Genomic DNA, 17,780 nt, shown 5'->3' with positions numbered 1-17,780 from the left:
CATCACTATAAGCTTGGAGATTAAGAGGACCAGCCTGAAAATGAAGACCAACATTAAGGGTACCTTTAAGATACCGCAAGATCCGTTTGACAGCAACAACATGAGAATGCATAGGATTATGCATAAATTGGCAAGCCTGGTTCACAGAGAAGGCAATGTCAGGCCTTGTGAACGTTAGATACTGCAAGGCGCCAACGATGCTGCGATACTGTTGAGGATGAGAGTAGGGTTGTCCATCATCTTTAAGCAAATGATGATGAGGAAGACAAGGAGTATCACAAGATTTGGAATGCTGTAAATCAACTCGACCAAGTAAGTCAGTGATGTAACCTGTCTGGGACACAAACAAACCGGAAGGGAGATAAGAGATCTGCAGTCCCAAAAAATAATGCAACCTGCCGAGATCCTTCATATCAAATTCTTGAGTCAAGGCATCAACGACTGAAGAAAGAAGAGAAGCATGACTACCAGTAAGTATGATATCATCAACATAGAGTAGCAAAATCACAACACCAAGAGAAGAATGCTGAACAAACAAAGAGGGATCGGCAGGAGATGCTTGAAACCCCAAACTTGGTAAAAAACTGGTAAAGCGTTCATTCCAGGCACGGGGAGCCTGTTTAAGGCCATATAACGACTTCTTGAGTCTGCAAACAAAGTCAGAAGGATGAAGCTGACTCACAAAACCTTGGGGCTGAGTCATATAAACCTCCTCATGCAGAAGACCATGCAAAAAGGCATTGGTAACGTCAAGCTGTCGTAAAGACCAGTTAAATTGAGCTGCAAGAGCAAGGACCAAACGAACCGTAGTAGGTTTCACGACAGGACTAAAGGTTTCATTATAGTCAATACCCTCCTCTTGACTGAAACCCTTGGCTACCAACCGAGCTTTATGCCTAGCGATAGAACCATCCGCATTCTTTTTGATTCTGTAGACCCATTTACAGCCAACAAGATTCTTGGCAGGTGGGAGAGGCACCAAGTCCCAAGTACCTTGGGCATGAAGAGCATCAAGCTCTTCCCGCATAGCAGACTGCCATTCAGGAATGGTGGAAGCAGCCTTGAAAGAATGGGGTTCAACCTGAGAAGAAGCAACAAACTGTACAGAGGCAGAGTAAGCCCTTTTTTTGGAGATACCATTCTTAGACCTGGTGGTCATGGGATGAAGATTTAGTGGTGAAAGAGGTAAGACCACACATAGATTCTCAGGCTGGAAGTCAGGATCAACAGGGAGAGGGGACTGTGTAGATGACAGAATGGGCAGAGGCAGAGACAGTGTAGGCTGTGAGGAGGAACTGTGAGATAGTGCAGACTGAGAAGAGGAACTGGAAGACAATAGAGGCTGAGATGTAGCCGCTGGAGTAGGAGGAGAAATAAGAGGGAACACAGTGGGATGTAGACAAGGAGATGAGGAAGTGGAAGGGGATACAGGAAGCACATGTGAGTAAGGAAACATGGATTCATCAAATAGAACATGTCTAGTGACAAAGAAACGATTTGTGCAAATAGAAAAACAAATATACCCCTTATACTGACCTGCATACCCCAGAAAAATACAAGTGGAAGTCTTAGGCTGAAGCTTGTTAGAATTATAAGGCTTGAGTAAAGGAAAACAAGCACAACCAAAAATTCGCAAATGATGAACAACCGGTGGAGAACCATAGAGCAGGAAATATGGTGAGTTGTGTTGAAGAATTTGACAGGGCATTCTATTAATCAAATAAATGGAAGTAGCACAAGCATGAAACCAAAATTTCGGAGGTAAATGGGTAGTTTGTAATAGAGTGATGGCTGTTTCTAAAATATGCCGATGTTTACGCTCAGCAAGGCCATTTTGTTCCGGAGTGTAGGGACAAGACATTTGATGGATAATACCCTTGGTAAGGAGGTAATGTTTGAATTTATTACTAAGATACTCACCACCCCCATCACTTTGAAAGACTCAAAGAGTAGCAGAGAATTGAGTAACTAAGAAGGTATGAAAGTAAACAAAAATGGAATAAACCTCTCCTTTATTGATCATTGGAAAGATCCAAGTAAATCGAGTACATTCATCAATGAAGCTAACATAATATCTGAAACCTTCAACAGATACAGTGGGAGAAGGCCTCCAAACATCACTGTGAATGACCTCTAAAGGGTTAACAGATTTAACTGCCGGATAAGGAAAAGGAAGTTTGGCAAGTTTACCTTCTAAACAAGTGGTACAAACAAATTTGGATGTGTCTGAGGTGAAAGAAATCTGGGATTGTTTTAACATGGCAGAGGTGACTGTGTTAGAAGGATGACCAAAACGCTTGTGCCAAAGACTTGTGTTGACCTGTTTACCAAGATAACAAACCAGATTATTTGGAAAGAGAGACTGTGAAGGAAACGAAAAAGAGAAAGGAATAGGATATAACCCAGCTCTACACAGTCCCTTGAGGAGAACATTCCCCGTGATTTTGTCCTGAATCCAAAAACCAAAAGCATCACAAATAAAACGGCAGTTGTTATCTTTGCACAGCTTATAAACCGATAACAAGTGTTGAGAGAGTTTTGGCACATGCAAAACTTGCTTTAATTGTAAGGAGCAATGAGGAACATCCAGAGTAGAGGAACCAATATTAGAAATGGTCAAACCTGAACCTCCTGCAGTGGTAACAGTATCAGCTCCTGAGAAAGGTGCAGCCAGATTAAGTTGAGCCAAATCAGAGGTCATATGTGTGGTGGCACCAGTATCAGCCACCCAAAATTGTTCTGGAGGAGAAGGAGATGGGAACGCAGCATGCATAGCACTAAGGTTACTAGAGGGAGGCCGACCTTGATAGCTGAAATTACCTCGATGATAACACTGAACAGCAGTGTGCCCAAATTTCCAACAAATTTGACATTGAATGGAAGAGGCAGAATTAGGAGGCAGAGTGTGACGCTGATAACAATCAACAGCTACATGACCTTTCTTAGTGCAAATTTGACATGTAGGAATGTCAATGCCAGGACCAAGAATACCAGGGTGAGACGTAGGTGGAACCTGATAAGGACGTGGACTGAACTGATACTGATGACGTCCTCTGCCACGTCCCTTAAAGTGAGATCCCCGATTGCCAAAGTATCCACCATTGGAACCATGAAATCCATTGTTATGACCATTAAATCCTCCATGGAAACCAGGAGGTGGAGCAGACTTGGAGCTTGAAGGATGAGAATGAGAGTTACCTTCATCAAGAACAAGAGCTTTGCCAGGAGATACTTGATGTTGAGCCATCATTGCAGGAACAAACGAAGCAGCAGAATAAGTTTGCTCAAGAGTAGCTTCTTCAGCCAGCAATTGAGACCGAAAATCTTTAAGAGATAACACGTTGTCTCGGCCGCGAACCATACACCGAAAGGTGTTATAATCAGAAGGAAGACCATTGAGAGCTAAGATGACAATGTCATCATCTTCAAAATAAACCCCTGCTGCAGAAAGATGATCCCGAGCATCTTTGATTTTTTGCAAATATTGAGTCACAGTATCGGACCCCTTCTTGATGGTTTAAAGCTCACTTTTCATCTGAAAAATCCGTGCCTTAGAGATTGTGGAAAATCTATCCTTCAGTTGAATCCACATGTCATGAGAGCTAACACATCCAATAACGTAAGAGATTGCAGTTGAAGAGAGGGTAGCAATAATCAACTGCATCAATGCCCGATCATGCATTTTCCAAATTTTGTAATCATCAGTTTCAGCACCTTCAACATCAGAGGCTGCATCAAACCGATGTGGACACTTTGTTGATCCATCAACAAATCCTAAAATACCATGACTCTCCAGTAGAATTTGCATTTGAAAGTTCCAGATGAGGTAATTTGTGTCATCCAATTTAACGGTTACTGCTGTTGAAACTGTAGGAAGTAAAGAGGTAATGGGAGATTGGATGATCTGTAGTTGAGAAGTTGTTACCATTTTTGAAGTTCAAGCGACAGAAGATGAAGAGAATCACAGGTTTGAGAAGAGTGTTTGAAGAGAAGTCTTTCAGTTAGACAATATATCAAACAGATGATAGGCAGATCATTATTATGGAATTTTTTTGGTTGAATATGGTGATAATAACGCCAGAAACAGAGATTAGAAGTAGAGAAATCACAAGCTCACAAGATACTAACAATCCTAAGCTCTGATACCATGAAATCTAGCAAGAATTGATACAGAGATGAACAAGAAGCAAAATAGAAGTAGGGAAAGATGCTGCTGTAATGCAGAGGAAGAAGAAAAATGTCTATGTGTTTTATTCACTTAATACGTTCCCAGCACTGTTACATTCATTTTATATCAACAGAAGATGAGAAGCTTGGTTACGTTTTCTACTCAACTGTAACAGAATTCATTAACTGCCTAACCATATTAACAAACTCGCTAACCATTATATTCTCTATTCTCTTTGACAGGTGGCTGAAGCAGAGGTGGCTGAAGCAGAGCATTTGTTATCTTGACATTAATGGGTAACTATCAGTACATCACCGGCCCGCGTATAGGGGAGCCGGAATCCCCAACAATTTCTCTATTACGGCACGGCAACAAAAAAGTCCTTGGGTAATTATCCATTTTCATCTGTTGCATTGTTATCTAATGAATCCAGTTTAACGGTGTCTTTAATACACTTAGGGATATTGTCTCATGGGTGGACTAATTATGAAGAGATCTGTTGGAGCAAGTAATCGAAGGAGGAAAACAGAGGAAATATGCTCCCCTAGTGCCATGTGCCATTTAATTTAAAAAATATATAAATTCATTGTATATTTATCCCATAGATATATTCATTTTATGTTTTTGTTCTTATCCTTTTAACCAAACAATTTTTTTTGGTATCTGTTTTTATTTTTATTTGTTCGGCGATACTAATCAAACGTTGTACAAAATTAACTCGAGGAACAGTGTAAAACCAAAAAAATGGCAGCTGAAATACTTAGACTGTAAGCTTTGAAATACTGTCTCATGGGTGGAGTAATTATGAAGAGATCTGTTGGAGCAAGTAATCGAAGGAGGAGGAGAACTATTCACAACCGGAACAAAATTAATGATCCCTTCCAAATTCTTTGAGCTGGTTAATTATCAGGAACTAGGTAACGGGAAAATGCTAGTACCTAGAAAGTCATTATCAAATTCATATAGGATTTGAATGTTCAGTTTGACCAAATTTCTCGTGTATACCCACAATTAAAGCAATTGAATTTCCCAAAAAATCGTCTACTTTCAGTATCGTGTGTGTGGATATACTAGAGAAAAGTCTGTGTTGTCTTAATTATCCAATTAATTAATTAAAGACAATAAAACAAGGGTTGGTTGGAGCATACTATTCATTTTGAACAATTCCTAGTTTTACTGCTGGAAATTATCAGACAATGAGGAATACTCAACTCTTCATGCTCTTGCTACAGCTAACCAATCCTTTTCAGATTACTAGTCCAACCCAAGAAAAACTGTATTAATGTCTTGAAGTTTCTCGCAACGCCATAAGATTTTGCACTCTGTGCAGTTTCTTAAAGCTCCTCTAGTCTCACAGCTAGAAATTAGTTGATTACTTTGCAAGGAATTTCGCAATAACTTGGTTAAATCTTTGCATTGTTTGGCAATGTTTCGAAGTCTTGAAACATTAGTAAGATTTTAACTTGTATATATCTGCTATTTTAGAGTATATTGCTTTGGCTATTCATTATATGACATTTTTAATATATTTTCGATAATTATCCAAAAAAAAACTTCCTATTTTATATTCTCTTTTCAATGCGGATCCTCCCACGTTTCCTACTAAAAAAAACACGTTTCCCTTAACTTATATCTACTCTTAATGTTTGTTGTTGGATAGAAGTAATTAAGCACTCATTCCCATTCCATAAAGATAATTCTCTAATTAGAGCACAACAGCAAAGATCATAGATAACTAAATTGAATTATTTGATTATGTTTTTAATTCAAGTACTAGAATTTAGTTCTTAATTTCAGCGAGTGATCGTCAAATACCAAGTGTTCTCCACCTTCCACCTTCCATTTCATGATATCCACCTGAACTATATACGCTAAAGTGGAATGTTGATGGTTTTTCTTTTGGCAAACGTGGTCCTACTGTTAATGGAGGGGTTCTTCATGACCATGGTGACTTTGTGATGAGTTATTTATCTGCACATGTGGGAATTAAAAATTTAAATGAGGCTGAATATTTGCTTCTTGTTATTAAAGTGCTTGAATTATCTTCTTCATTGGAGGATTTTTCCTAAAGAAATTTCATCTTTCAATCTGATTATAAGTGAATAGAATATGTAGTATTGTGGCTTGGATCTAATTATCCCATGTCGTGATGTGGTGTCTCCAATATATTGTGAAGGTTTTTCGTGCTTAATACGGCCTCCATTCTATGCTTCAGTTTTGATTCACAGTTTTGAATGTCTTTGTGGGTTTATAGTATCACAGCTCCAGAGATTTTTTATATCGGTCATGGTGTTTGCAATTTTTATTTTTTTTTTAAATTTCATCACAGGTGTTGTTATGCTTATTCTTTTATATATATAAGATAACTAAATTGAATTCTAAGCATCAAGAAAGATCTCCATTTATTTCCTGATATTACAATGACACCAAGGCACTTATTCTTCTTTGGAGAATAACTTAGGCGCTTCCAAGTATAAAATGATTTATTTGTACTATTACAATGCCAGAACGTCATCTACTTATATTTTGCAAAGGAGAAGAACTCAAGCCCTTCTAAAGCTGAAAGGAAATGCAGGGCCATCTATGGTTAAGAACCTCGTTCCATTCTGTTCCAGAATACCTGCAATCCCACATCTTGGCCTCCCACAAGGTGGAGGAGTGTTGCATTCTGGGCAATAGCCAAAAGTATAGGGACCTGGTGCTTGATTACGGCTAATACTAAAGATGGCTGGTTCATCACCAATCACAATAAGTCTCCTTGTCGTCTCTGGGTCTTCCTCGCCTATACCCCATGTAGTATCTGAAACACAAATCGAAGCAGCTGAAAATGCAACAGTGAATTGAGTATTTTCAGTGATGACAGTCTCTCCAGAATTTCTTGGGGTGAAGATGACTGGAAGGCCTTGAACATTACCAGGACCAATAGGAACCTGACCAACATAAGATGGACAAGATCCATTGCGAGTCACTAGAGTTAAACCACCAGCAACATCAGTTACAGCAGGATCTACATAGTATTCTACCCCTCTTGTAACAGGGTTTCCATCAGTATCAAGCACAGGAGGGCCCTGAGCCAAGCATGATATAGCCATCAGTAGACAAATGAAGCTCAAACCTCTAATCAACCCCAACATGGCTGCCTGTGTCAAACAACAAAATTAAATTGTACGAGCTTAGTTATCAACCTTGAACTTGATGAGAAATTGTGTAATTGTAATGTCTTTGCACTTTGTGGTCTATGCATGGTAGCTAGATTTTTATAGGAAATCTGGCGCAGGCAGGCATGCGACTTTTCTACAAGATATCACAAAGTAAGCACGGCAACGAAAAGTCCATTTGTCTATCCTAATCAATCACTGCTTTTACCGACTTGATAAACCTTTGCATCCTACCCTTTTAATTATGTGTACATGGATAGCCGAAAAATTCAGATATTTGAAGTTCCAATTTCTGAAAAGATGAGTAGAATGATAGACAATGAGAGTAAAATGACTATTAATTCGCTCAAATCTATCCCTTCTACGTGAAAAAGGTTCTAATTAGTCCATTGCTAGCTCTTAACCCATCCCTCAACCGCCATTTATGATAAATAATATTTTGCTGGGTACTGGCTAAATGTGTTCGTCTACCAAATAGGAGCCAATTAGGCAATGAAGTCTTACAAGAAATCCATCACAAAGTCAATAGGGGTTTTGTACTTGGGAACGAATTTTAATTGAGAACTAAATTTAATACTTTTGGGCAAATTGTGAAGGGAGAGGCTTATATATCTTCATATTTGACTCAGCATCACTTCTCAAAATTATACTACACACCAACACGCTTTCCATGACGATGCTCCCTCAAATTCATGAACTTCTAGATAAATTTTCTAATACGTGATATATAGATAACAACCTAAGAAATTCAAAGACGACAAACATCCTTTAAAAATAGCACCTCCAAATCATATATTATAAAATTCTAGCTCCTAACTTGGCATACTATTTTTGCTATCGAGACTTTTCTTTCACTGCAATTTGGAATTAATTAGAATTGATCGATGATGTCTATTGTGTCTTGCGTCTCCTCTAATCATCAATATATATATATATATATATATATATATATATATATATATATATATATATTGTAGGATATGGCATGAAAATATACTAAACTTGACCGATAAAAAGGATGAAAAAGCTCCTGCAAACACACACTAAACACTCAAGAATTCAATATCTCATACTCTGCAATATAGATATAATAATTAGTATATATACATATAGATACATGATCCTGGAATATTATATATTAATAAACTCAAACTATCATATTCTAACTAAAATTCTAATTAAATGCTAGTTTAATAAGGATTCCAAATATAAATCTTTTTGGACCAGAATTACTAATTGATCTTGGAATCATTTTCCTATCTCAACAATCCTCTCCTACTTGATATAGGAACTCTTCTCTTATCTCCACACTCCTCTCAACAATCTTTTAAACAAGGCCTTATTGAGTGCAAATAAGTTGTCTATATATGATTGTTGGAACCAGATCTTTTAAGACAAGTTTTACTTAAAAAAAAAACTTCCACGTGGCCTTAATTATCTAAGATCTTTGATCTCTTTTTGAGCAGCATGTCCAAAGAAGGGAAGCCTGTACAAAGAGAGGCCTGGTAATTACAAAGCTTGGTTGAAATTAATTTCCTTGCTTTCAAATTAATTTCTTTGTTGTCGTGCTCTCGATCCTTAATAGACCTATACTTTGATACCCCAATTATTGGTTGAGATTAATTTCCTTGTTGTCATGCTTTCTTTAATCTACCTATGCTCTGATACCCTAATTATTGAAAACAGTACTAAACATTCCTTATATATATTCGTAGAGAGATTATAGGATAAAGTTAAATTATTCTATTCTAACAAGGATTCTAAATACTATTTTAAGGATTCTAAACATAAATACTTTTGAGATTAGGATTCATTCTTGATCTAGGAATCCTTCTCGTATCTCAACAAAAGCCACGAAGAAACTAAGAGTCTAAAATTCTCAATGCTCAAACACACAATTCAAAACGACACAAGGAAAGAAAGATCTCCATTTATTTGCTGAGGATAATCATCAACTTATGCCCTTCTAAACATGAAAGGCTTGATTTTATTTACTATTACAATGACAAAATGCCATTTCTATATATTTATTTTTGTTATGGAGAATGAACCTAATTAACCCTTACAAACATAAAAGTAAACTCAGGACCATCTAGGACTAAAAATCTCGTTCCATTTTGAATCAGAATACCAGCAGTTCCACACGTTGGCCTACCACAATCTGGTTCGTCGACACATTGTGGGCACCCTTGGAAAGTATAAGAACCTCCTAGTTGATTCCTGCTTTTAATTTGAAAGTAGGATGGTTCAGCTCCAGTCACAACAAATCTCCTTCTCGTCTGTGGATCTTCGCCACCTATAGTCCATGCAGTGTTTCGAACACAAGTTGAAACCCCTGAAAATGTAACATTGACCTCTGTAGATTCAGTGATGATAGTCTCTTGAGGATTTCTTGGTGTAAAGATGACTGGAATGCCTAGTCGACCAGATCTAGCGGATTCTTGACCAACATAAAACGGGCAAGATCCATTGCGAGCCACTAGAGTTAAACTACCAGCAACATCAGCTACAGCAGGGCGCAAGGTATTCTACACCGCTTCTAAGAGGTTCACCTCCAGCATCAAGCACAGGAGGGCTTTGAGCCATAGTGGATATGGCCATTAGTAGCCATAAGAAGTTTAAACTTCCAATCAACCTCAACATTACAAGAAAACAGTACTGTGCTGTTTGTGCTTAGAAACTGAAGAACTTGGTAAGAAACTGAGTAATGTGTTCGCTTTTCAAGGTATAGAATATGTGGGCTAGATATTTATCGGAAATGTGGTACACACACGGTGGCATGCGGCAGTTTACAAGATTTGAACAATGGAGGCACGGCATCGAAAAGTCCATTTCTCGTAGCGTAATTATTGTTGTTTGAACGAACAAGATAACCCTATCCTGTCTGTACATGCATGGCAGTAAAGTAGGAATTCCAAGTTGAATTTCTGATGAGGAGTAACGTAAGAGATAGAGAGAAAACGTCTCCCAGCACAGCCTAAATGTAATCTTTTTCTGTTTATTATTATTAATGTTGTTATTATATTATTATAGTGTTGTGTGGTCCCGCACCATGTGATGGGGGGACCACCACATTAATTAAGGAGGCAGCTGGTTTAAATTAAATGAAACGGTTACTGTAGATGGCAGTAGCAAATTTAACAAGAGAGGAGAAGAAAACTGAGAGAAAGAAAGAAGAAGAGGCAGCAGAGCAGTCTGTGTTCTTTCTTTTATTTCCAGTTCGTTCACCGTTGGATCGTGCTGAGATTTCGAACGAAGCTTCTAGACATATTCCTCTTCATTCTGGACGGTTGGATCGAAGATTGATGGTGTGGAAGCTAGCCGTTTTGACAGAAAACGGGGCTGTCAGTTTTGTGAGTTTTTCTCAAATAATTCTCCTTTAATCTTGTTGTAATCCGAGAATAAGTAGTTCTTGATGATATATATGTTGTATCCATTAGTTGAATCTGAGGAATAACAGTTGTGAACCTATTATTTGTGATAATGGAAGTTTTTAGGTGGACTCCGGTCCCGTGGTTTTTCCCGCATCGGGTTTTCAACGTAAAAATCTTGGTGTTAATTTGTGTGATTATTTGCATTATATTTGATCATTGTTTGAATCTGTTTTTTACTGCACAAAGAGGGAAAAAGGATTGGGACTTGTGAATTGTGAATTGTATTCCGCTGAATTGATCCGGTTAGTTGTCTCGAGTTTTCCCAACAAAGTGGTATCAGAGCATTTGGTTGTGTAGATTGAGTTCTTGTGCAGTTAAAATGGAAAAGGAAGATTCGGGCATGATAAAGCTCACTTCCTCAAATTATTTTCTGTGGAAAACAATAATGGAGGATCACTTATATTGCAATGATTTGGCTTTGCCGATTGAATGTAAAGGAATAAAGCCTGATGACATGGATGATGCAAAATGGAATGGACTAAATAGAAAGGCTACCACTAATGTTAGAAAATGGGTATCTTCTAAGTCCATTAATCATATTTCTCAAGAACATGACTGCTATACAGTGTGGAAGATGTTGGAAGAAACATTTGCCAAGGAGAGTGCACAAAACAAGGTTTTTGTAATTAAAGACCTTGTGAATTTAAAGTATAGAGATGGTGAAGATGCTTCAGTGCATATAAATGTATTCCAAGGGTTCTTGGATCAGCTGTCATTGATGAACCTTGAGTTAGCTGATGAAATGCAAGCATTAATCCTATTGAGTTCATTGCCGGATAGTTGGGAGACTTTGGTAGTGTCACTTAGCAATTCTACTCCGAATGGAAAAATCACTTTGAAAACAGTGAAGGATTGTATCCTCAATGAAGAGAAGAGGAGGAAAGGGACAAGCACTTCCGAGTCTCATGCACTTGTTACAGAAAGTCGAGGGAGAAGTCAAAGCAGGTTCTCTCACGGCAAGCAAGATGGAGAATCCAGCAATAGAAAAGGCAAATGGAAGCCAAGAGGAAGATCTCAGTCAAGGAAGGGTTTTAAGTGTTATTACTGTGACAAGCCTGGGCATATGCAAAAAGATTGCATAAAGTATAAAAGAGATAAAAAGGGTAGAGATGAAGACAAGAATGAAGAGAATGGTACAACTGCAGTTGTATCTGATGGTGATGTTCCCATTGTGTGTGATGATGGTTGTGTTAATCTTGCATGTCAAGATACCACCTGGGTTGCAGATTCAGCAGCTTCTTACCATGTTACACCCCGACGTGATTTTTACACATCCTACACTGCTGGTGACTTTGGTCAAGTTAGGATGGGAAATCAAGGGATGGCTAGTGTTGTGGGCATTGGAGATATTTGGTTGGAAACCAATACTGGGTGCAAGTTGCTACTCAAAGATGTTAGGCATGTGCCTGATATGCGCCTACATTTGATCTTTACTGGTATTCTTGATGAATGTTGTAACCCATTTTTGGGTCCCCCATAATATATATATATATAAATATATATATATAGCCAAAGGAGGTTAAGAAAAAATAACAGGAGGCAGAAGCGCTCAGAAAATTATCGGAAAATTGTTCAATAAGGTTAAAAATATGAAGATTGAATTTTTGACAGTATATTATTGAAGGAGGAGAGCCCTGTGGAGAAGGAAAATTTGGATTGGAGGAGAAAAGCCCAAATTTGGATGTTTTTGGATTTAATTGGATTTTTAAATGAATTTATAGGGGATTTGATTGCAAGAAAAATTGATTTTTAAGTCAATTTGGGCTTTAATTGGAAGAAATTTAAGTTATGGGGCCAAAATATATTTTTTAGGAATTTATTAAGTCAAATCAGGGGCTTAATTGCATAAATATTGAAGTTTAAGGGCCAATTAGGGACTTAATTGAAGAAATCCGAAACCAGGGACCAAATTGAAGAAGGCGCGTAAGTATAGGGGCTGGAATTAATTGATTCAGGGGCCTAATTGAAGAAATTGGAAGTTATTTGATCAATTGAGGGCTCAATTGCATAATTCAGAGACCAAGGACCAAAGTGAAAAACGCGGCCAACTATGGGGGCGAAGACCGAAATTCGGCAGGGATGCAATTGAAGGGACAAAAGATGATTGAGGGCTGATTTGGACTTTGGCGCGTTTTGGCGTTTTGCAGGTTTTAAATGAAACGGCGCGTTTTATCCAAAACGACGCCGTTTCATCCATTCAAAAAAAAAAAAAAAAAAAAAAAAGGAAAGGGGCAGAACGGTGTCGTTTTGAACGACACTGTTCATCTTCCTTCTTTCCCCCCCGAACATGCAGCGGGGAAGAAAAGGAAAAAGGGATGCCTTTTGTTTGAATTTTGCCGGCCACTCTCTCGCCTGGAGCCCACCGACCGGGCACAATGGCCGACCACCCACCGCGCACCACCCGCCGAACCTCGGCAGCCGCGTCCATGGCCGACCAGCCGGCTGCCCCCCCCCCATGTGAGCTGTAAAAAAGGCCATGGCTTTGGCTCTATAAAAAGGACCCGAGGAGGAAGAAACGGGGAGAAAACGAAAAAAAACAGAGATAGAAAAGGGGGAAGAACCGAAAGGAGAGAGAAACCGAGAGGAGAGAAAAATATAAAAAAAATACTGAGGAAAAAAACCAGAGGAAAGAAACAGACCGAGAGAAGAGAGGGAAGGGAAGAAAAGAAAAAAAAGAAGAAGACCGAACCATAGGAAAAAGAAGGGGAAAGTTGGAAACGGGTAAAAAATTGAAAAAAGAAAAGGAGCACCGCCGGACGTTCGGAGCAGCCGCAGCGCCGCTGGACACCGCCACCGGCCTCCACCGCAGCATCAGCAACGCGGCCGCCTCCTCCTCCAGGTAACCCTTCTTCTCTTTCATTTCCTGCATTCTTTTTTTCTTTCTTTCACTGCATGCAGAACGACTAGCGTTCTGCATGCAGGGGTGGGGGGAAAATAATTCCCCCCGCCCGTTTTGGGTTGCTGGGCCAGGCGGATCCTAGCCCAGCCCTGCCTTCTGGGCCGGGCCTGGCCCAGAAGGCAGTATTAGTATTTTTGGGCCGATGTCGGCCCAATCCATTTTTTGGGCCGAAATCGGCCCAAACACCTTTAGGGCTGAATCCGGCCCAGCCTAGTTGGTTGGGCCGGCCCAGCCCGGTTTAATATAATATATATTATATTATATTATATATTATATTTTATATTATATATATATATAAATAAAAAAAAAGGATTTGAGAAAATTCTGCAAAAATTATTAAAAAATATGTTTCTTTTTTCTGTAATTTTATTATTGTATTTTGACCAATATTGGCTTGTATTTTTATACTGTAAAGATACAAATCCGGTATTAAAATACCCGGTTTTCGTCAAAGCGTCAAAGATTTTCAAAAAAAAATGTCTTTTGCTTTCTAAAAAATTTCCTAAATATCTTTAAAAATATTTGTGATTTTTCTACATATTTTCACCAAAATGGATTAATATTTGGTTGTATTTTTGTACTGTAAGAATACAAACCCGGTATTAGAGTACCCGATTTGCGTCAAAACAAAAAAATATACATAATTAAAAAAAGTTTTGTTTTAAAATACGGCCTAGTCTCTCCAATATATATATATATAAATATTACAACATCATATTTTTCATACAACAAAGAAAATTTTAAAATGATATATGTATTAGCATGCATTTTGGCTTTAATAACCAGTTTATTCAAGCCATGAGAACTAGGCCAATATTTCAAAAATTCTAAAAAAATCTTTTTGTTTTATTTTTTAGATATGGGATTATGAATTTATACACAAAACTTTTTCCTGATATTAAATATGTTTTTTTATCATAGACATTAGCATGGTTAGGTTTTACCCGATAAGATAAGGACCTCCTTATTGAGGAGGACTTTTCTTGAACCATAGATGGACCAACAACTAGGAAACACAACGGGACCTTGATTTTATCAGACAAACAAACAAAGCAGCTTACCTTAGGTAGGGCGTATTTGGGGTGCTAAAACCTTCCCTTTACGCAACCAGTCCCCGTGCCCGATCTCTGAGACCAGTTAGGGTTCCTAGTGACCAAAATACTAGGTGGCGACTCCCACACCATTTTTTTTATTAAGAGACAAAGAACTCCTTGTCTCTCCATATTTACCAGATAGATATATCCATACCCCTATACACACCATGAGGGTGGACGATCGCCGCGACGTCGCGCACCCCGCGACAGAATGGCGACTCCACTGGGGACCTTGTGGACTAAGCTTTGTTTTTGTCTGATTTATTTGTGTTTTCATGCGTTATTGTTAATGTACCTTCCCTTTGGTTATTTGCTTATATGCTTTAAATATTTTTTACGTAATATTGTTCATGCATTTGTATAGAACTGTTTCATGCATTTATAGAACTGTTTCATGCATTTGTATAGAACTGTCACATGCATCACATACTTTGTTTTTGAGAGCAAGCAAACTTTAAGTTAAGTGGGGGACTAGCAGCTTACCTTATGACTTTTAGTCAAGGTTTAAGTTTGTGTAAACCCCAACTCTTCGCTGAGTGCTTAGACTGGCAATAGTTGGTACATGTGCCATCTCGTTGCCTACAAGCCCCCATATTGCCTCCACGAGGGCAATCACTGGGACAGCAAGAGACCCTTTTTAGAGACTGAATAGCCAACCTACCCTCGTCAAAGCACAAAAAAATTTAGAACTGACTATAGGGTGTATGCTCCACAAAATGCATTTTGCATAAAACCATCTAAACCATAAAGCATTTGGTTTTCAGGTCTTTTGAAACGAAAAGATGGCCATCATTACCAAATTTTCTACTGTGGAATATGGGCAGAATTCTGAATTGTCACAACTATCAGAAGGAAACTGCTCTAGATATGATGCAAGGAAGCTTCCAGTAGTCAAAGATCTGAATTGCATAACATATGAGATGAAGAAAATATTAGGCCATAGTCAGAACATTGATGAGGCAGCATTTTTTGGGAAGTATGGGCGATTGTTAGAAATTGCAAGGATAGAAGTATTGAACCCAGCAATCAAAGCCTTGATTAATTTTTGGGATCCCGATTACAGATGTTTTTCCTTTGGAAATGTGGATTTATGTCCCACTATAGAGGAGTATGGAATGTTGATGGAGTTTCCCAAACACCTACACCGGGTTTACTTTCCTTTGAGAAATGACAAGGTGATTCCTGAATTGTCGAAATTATTGAAGATTCCACATATGAGCAGATTTTTAGAGAAGAATGGCAGCGGTTTAAAGTGGAAATTTTTGGAAGTTGAATTAGAAAGGAAAAAAGAACAATACGACTCAGTGCTGGAAAGAGACAGGTTAATCGCTCTGGGGATCTATGGTCTTGTGTTGTTTCCAAGCTTAAAAGGGGTTATAAGTCTAGAAGCTGCTGCTGCATTCGTGGAATATGAAAATACTCATGTCAACCCTACAACTGCCATATTAGCTGAGACTTTGCTGACCCTCAACCATTTTAGAAAGACAGGGAAAGGCGCAGTAAGATGTTGTACTCAGTTATTATACATCTGGATGGTGAGCCATGTTGAAACCAAGAAGCCGATCTTTAATAATTTTTGGTGGTTTAACCAAAAACCCTTGAAGATAGTGGAGGAAGAAGAATGGGGAATCCTGGGTGATCAAGGTTGGATGGAAAAACTGCAAGAGTTACCTAGTAGCAGCTTTAGTTGGAAGGCCCCTTGGGTTAAATCAGTTGATGTCATAGTAAGTTGTGGACAAAAATGTTGGGTACCTTTAATTGGGATCACAGGTTATGTCAGCTACGCTCCGGCTCTGGTAATAAGACAGTTAGGTGGCATACAACACATCCCAAGAACTGTGGGACTTGCTGAATTTTATGGGTTTTTCAAGGATCAATCCGCGAGAGAAGTTCTTGAAACCATCAAACAAGATTGGTGCCATTTGACTATGATTCAAAAGGAGTCAGAAAGTTTGAGAGACCCGAGCTCAAGTGAAGGATATGAAAGGTGGAGGAATTTGACCCCGATTGCCGCTCCAAAAAAGCCATGTCCAGAAGATGGGTCTTCACGAATTGAAGAAGGGACATTGAAAAGAAAAAAGGTCAGTAATGAGGAAGACCTTATGGAGCAATTAGAAAGGCTCCAAATAGAATTGGGAAAGAGCAAGGGAGATAAAGCAGCATTAGAAAGGATGATGATGGAAGGAGATAAAAGCAGAGTGTTTCTAAACGAACAGCTCGAATCCAGAGATGCGAAAATAGGGGTGTTGGAGTTGCAATTGAGCAAAAGAAAGGCTGTAATAGAAGAATCTGAGAAAGAAAAAGGAAAACTGATTTTAGATTGGATGCAAAGCAGCTCTGAATTGGAAGCATTGAAAGCCGACTTCAACGGATATCAAGAGAATGTCGAGGACAAATTCTTGCATGTTCAAGCGGAGTTGTTGGACCGAATTGAGAAGTATGATGAGTTAAACAAGAAATACGTGATGAGAGAGAGTCACCTAGCTGAATTACAAGAGTTCGGAAGAAAGGGGAATGAAGAGGAGGTTTTGAAGGCAGATTTGGCAGCTAAGAAAATTGAAATTAGAACGCTGAAGATGAAGTTTGACAAAGAACGAGAAAAGGTGAAACAATTGACCAAAAAGTTGGAAGTTTCAGAAAAACATAAAGAACAGATCGACACCAACAACCATACCTTGAATCGTAACAACATGTTGCTTATAGAGAAGATGGCCAAAGTAGATGAGCAAATGGATGAAGCTGCCATTCACGCACGGATTATTAGAGCCAATGCTCGAAGGGTAGGAAGGGACATTTTTCGTTATCGACGAAGCTTGGCTGAGACGGACACCTTCTTAGAGAAAATTGAGAATCGAGGTCTCGCTTTTCTACCAGTGGCTAGAGATATGAATGAAGAGGAAGATTGATGTATTTTTCTTTGTTATTTTGTACCATCTTTTTAAGAGATGTATTAGCCAATATTAATGAAAAGGGGCTTTGACCCATCTTTTGTAAAAAATATAAGCCTACCAAAGCAGCAGCTATAGC

The 17,780-nt window shown here is 38.6% G+C and overlaps 1 protein-coding gene and 1 pseudogene across 1 annotated transcript; both read right to left on the bottom strand.

The window, feature by feature from the left end:
• Positions 1-6,546: 6,546 nt before the first annotated feature.
• Positions 6,547-7,384, bottom strand: LOC133672433 (kunitz type trypsin inhibitor 104-like). The gene has a single exon (XM_062092848.1). It carries the CDS (start codon positions 7,300-7,302, stop codon positions 6,712-6,714), a length of 591 nt encoding a protein of 196 aa, XP_061948832.1. The 5' UTR covers positions 7,303-7,384; the 3' UTR covers positions 6,547-6,711.
• Positions 7,385-9,377: 1,993 nt separating this feature from the next.
• LOC133672649 (kunitz type trypsin inhibitor 104-like) lies at positions 9,378-9,969 on the bottom strand (annotated as a pseudogene).
• Between the last annotated feature and the right edge of the window lie 7,811 nt (positions 9,970-17,780).

This window comes from Populus nigra, chromosome 14 (genome assembly GCF_951802175.1).
Source record: "Populus nigra chromosome 14, ddPopNigr1.1, whole genome shotgun sequence".
In the NCBI taxonomy this organism is placed as follows: domain Eukaryota; kingdom Viridiplantae; phylum Streptophyta; class Magnoliopsida; order Malpighiales; family Salicaceae; genus Populus; species Populus nigra.
Note: the sequence above shows the minus strand (reverse complement) of the source record. Positions and strands in the feature narration are given on the sequence as shown.

Bases quoted from the DNA above. Each gene is read 5' to 3' on its own strand.
- LOC133672433 (XM_062092848.1), bottom strand. From the start codon at position 7,302: ATGTTGGGGTTGATTAGAGGTTTGAGCTTCATTTGTCTACTGATGGCT.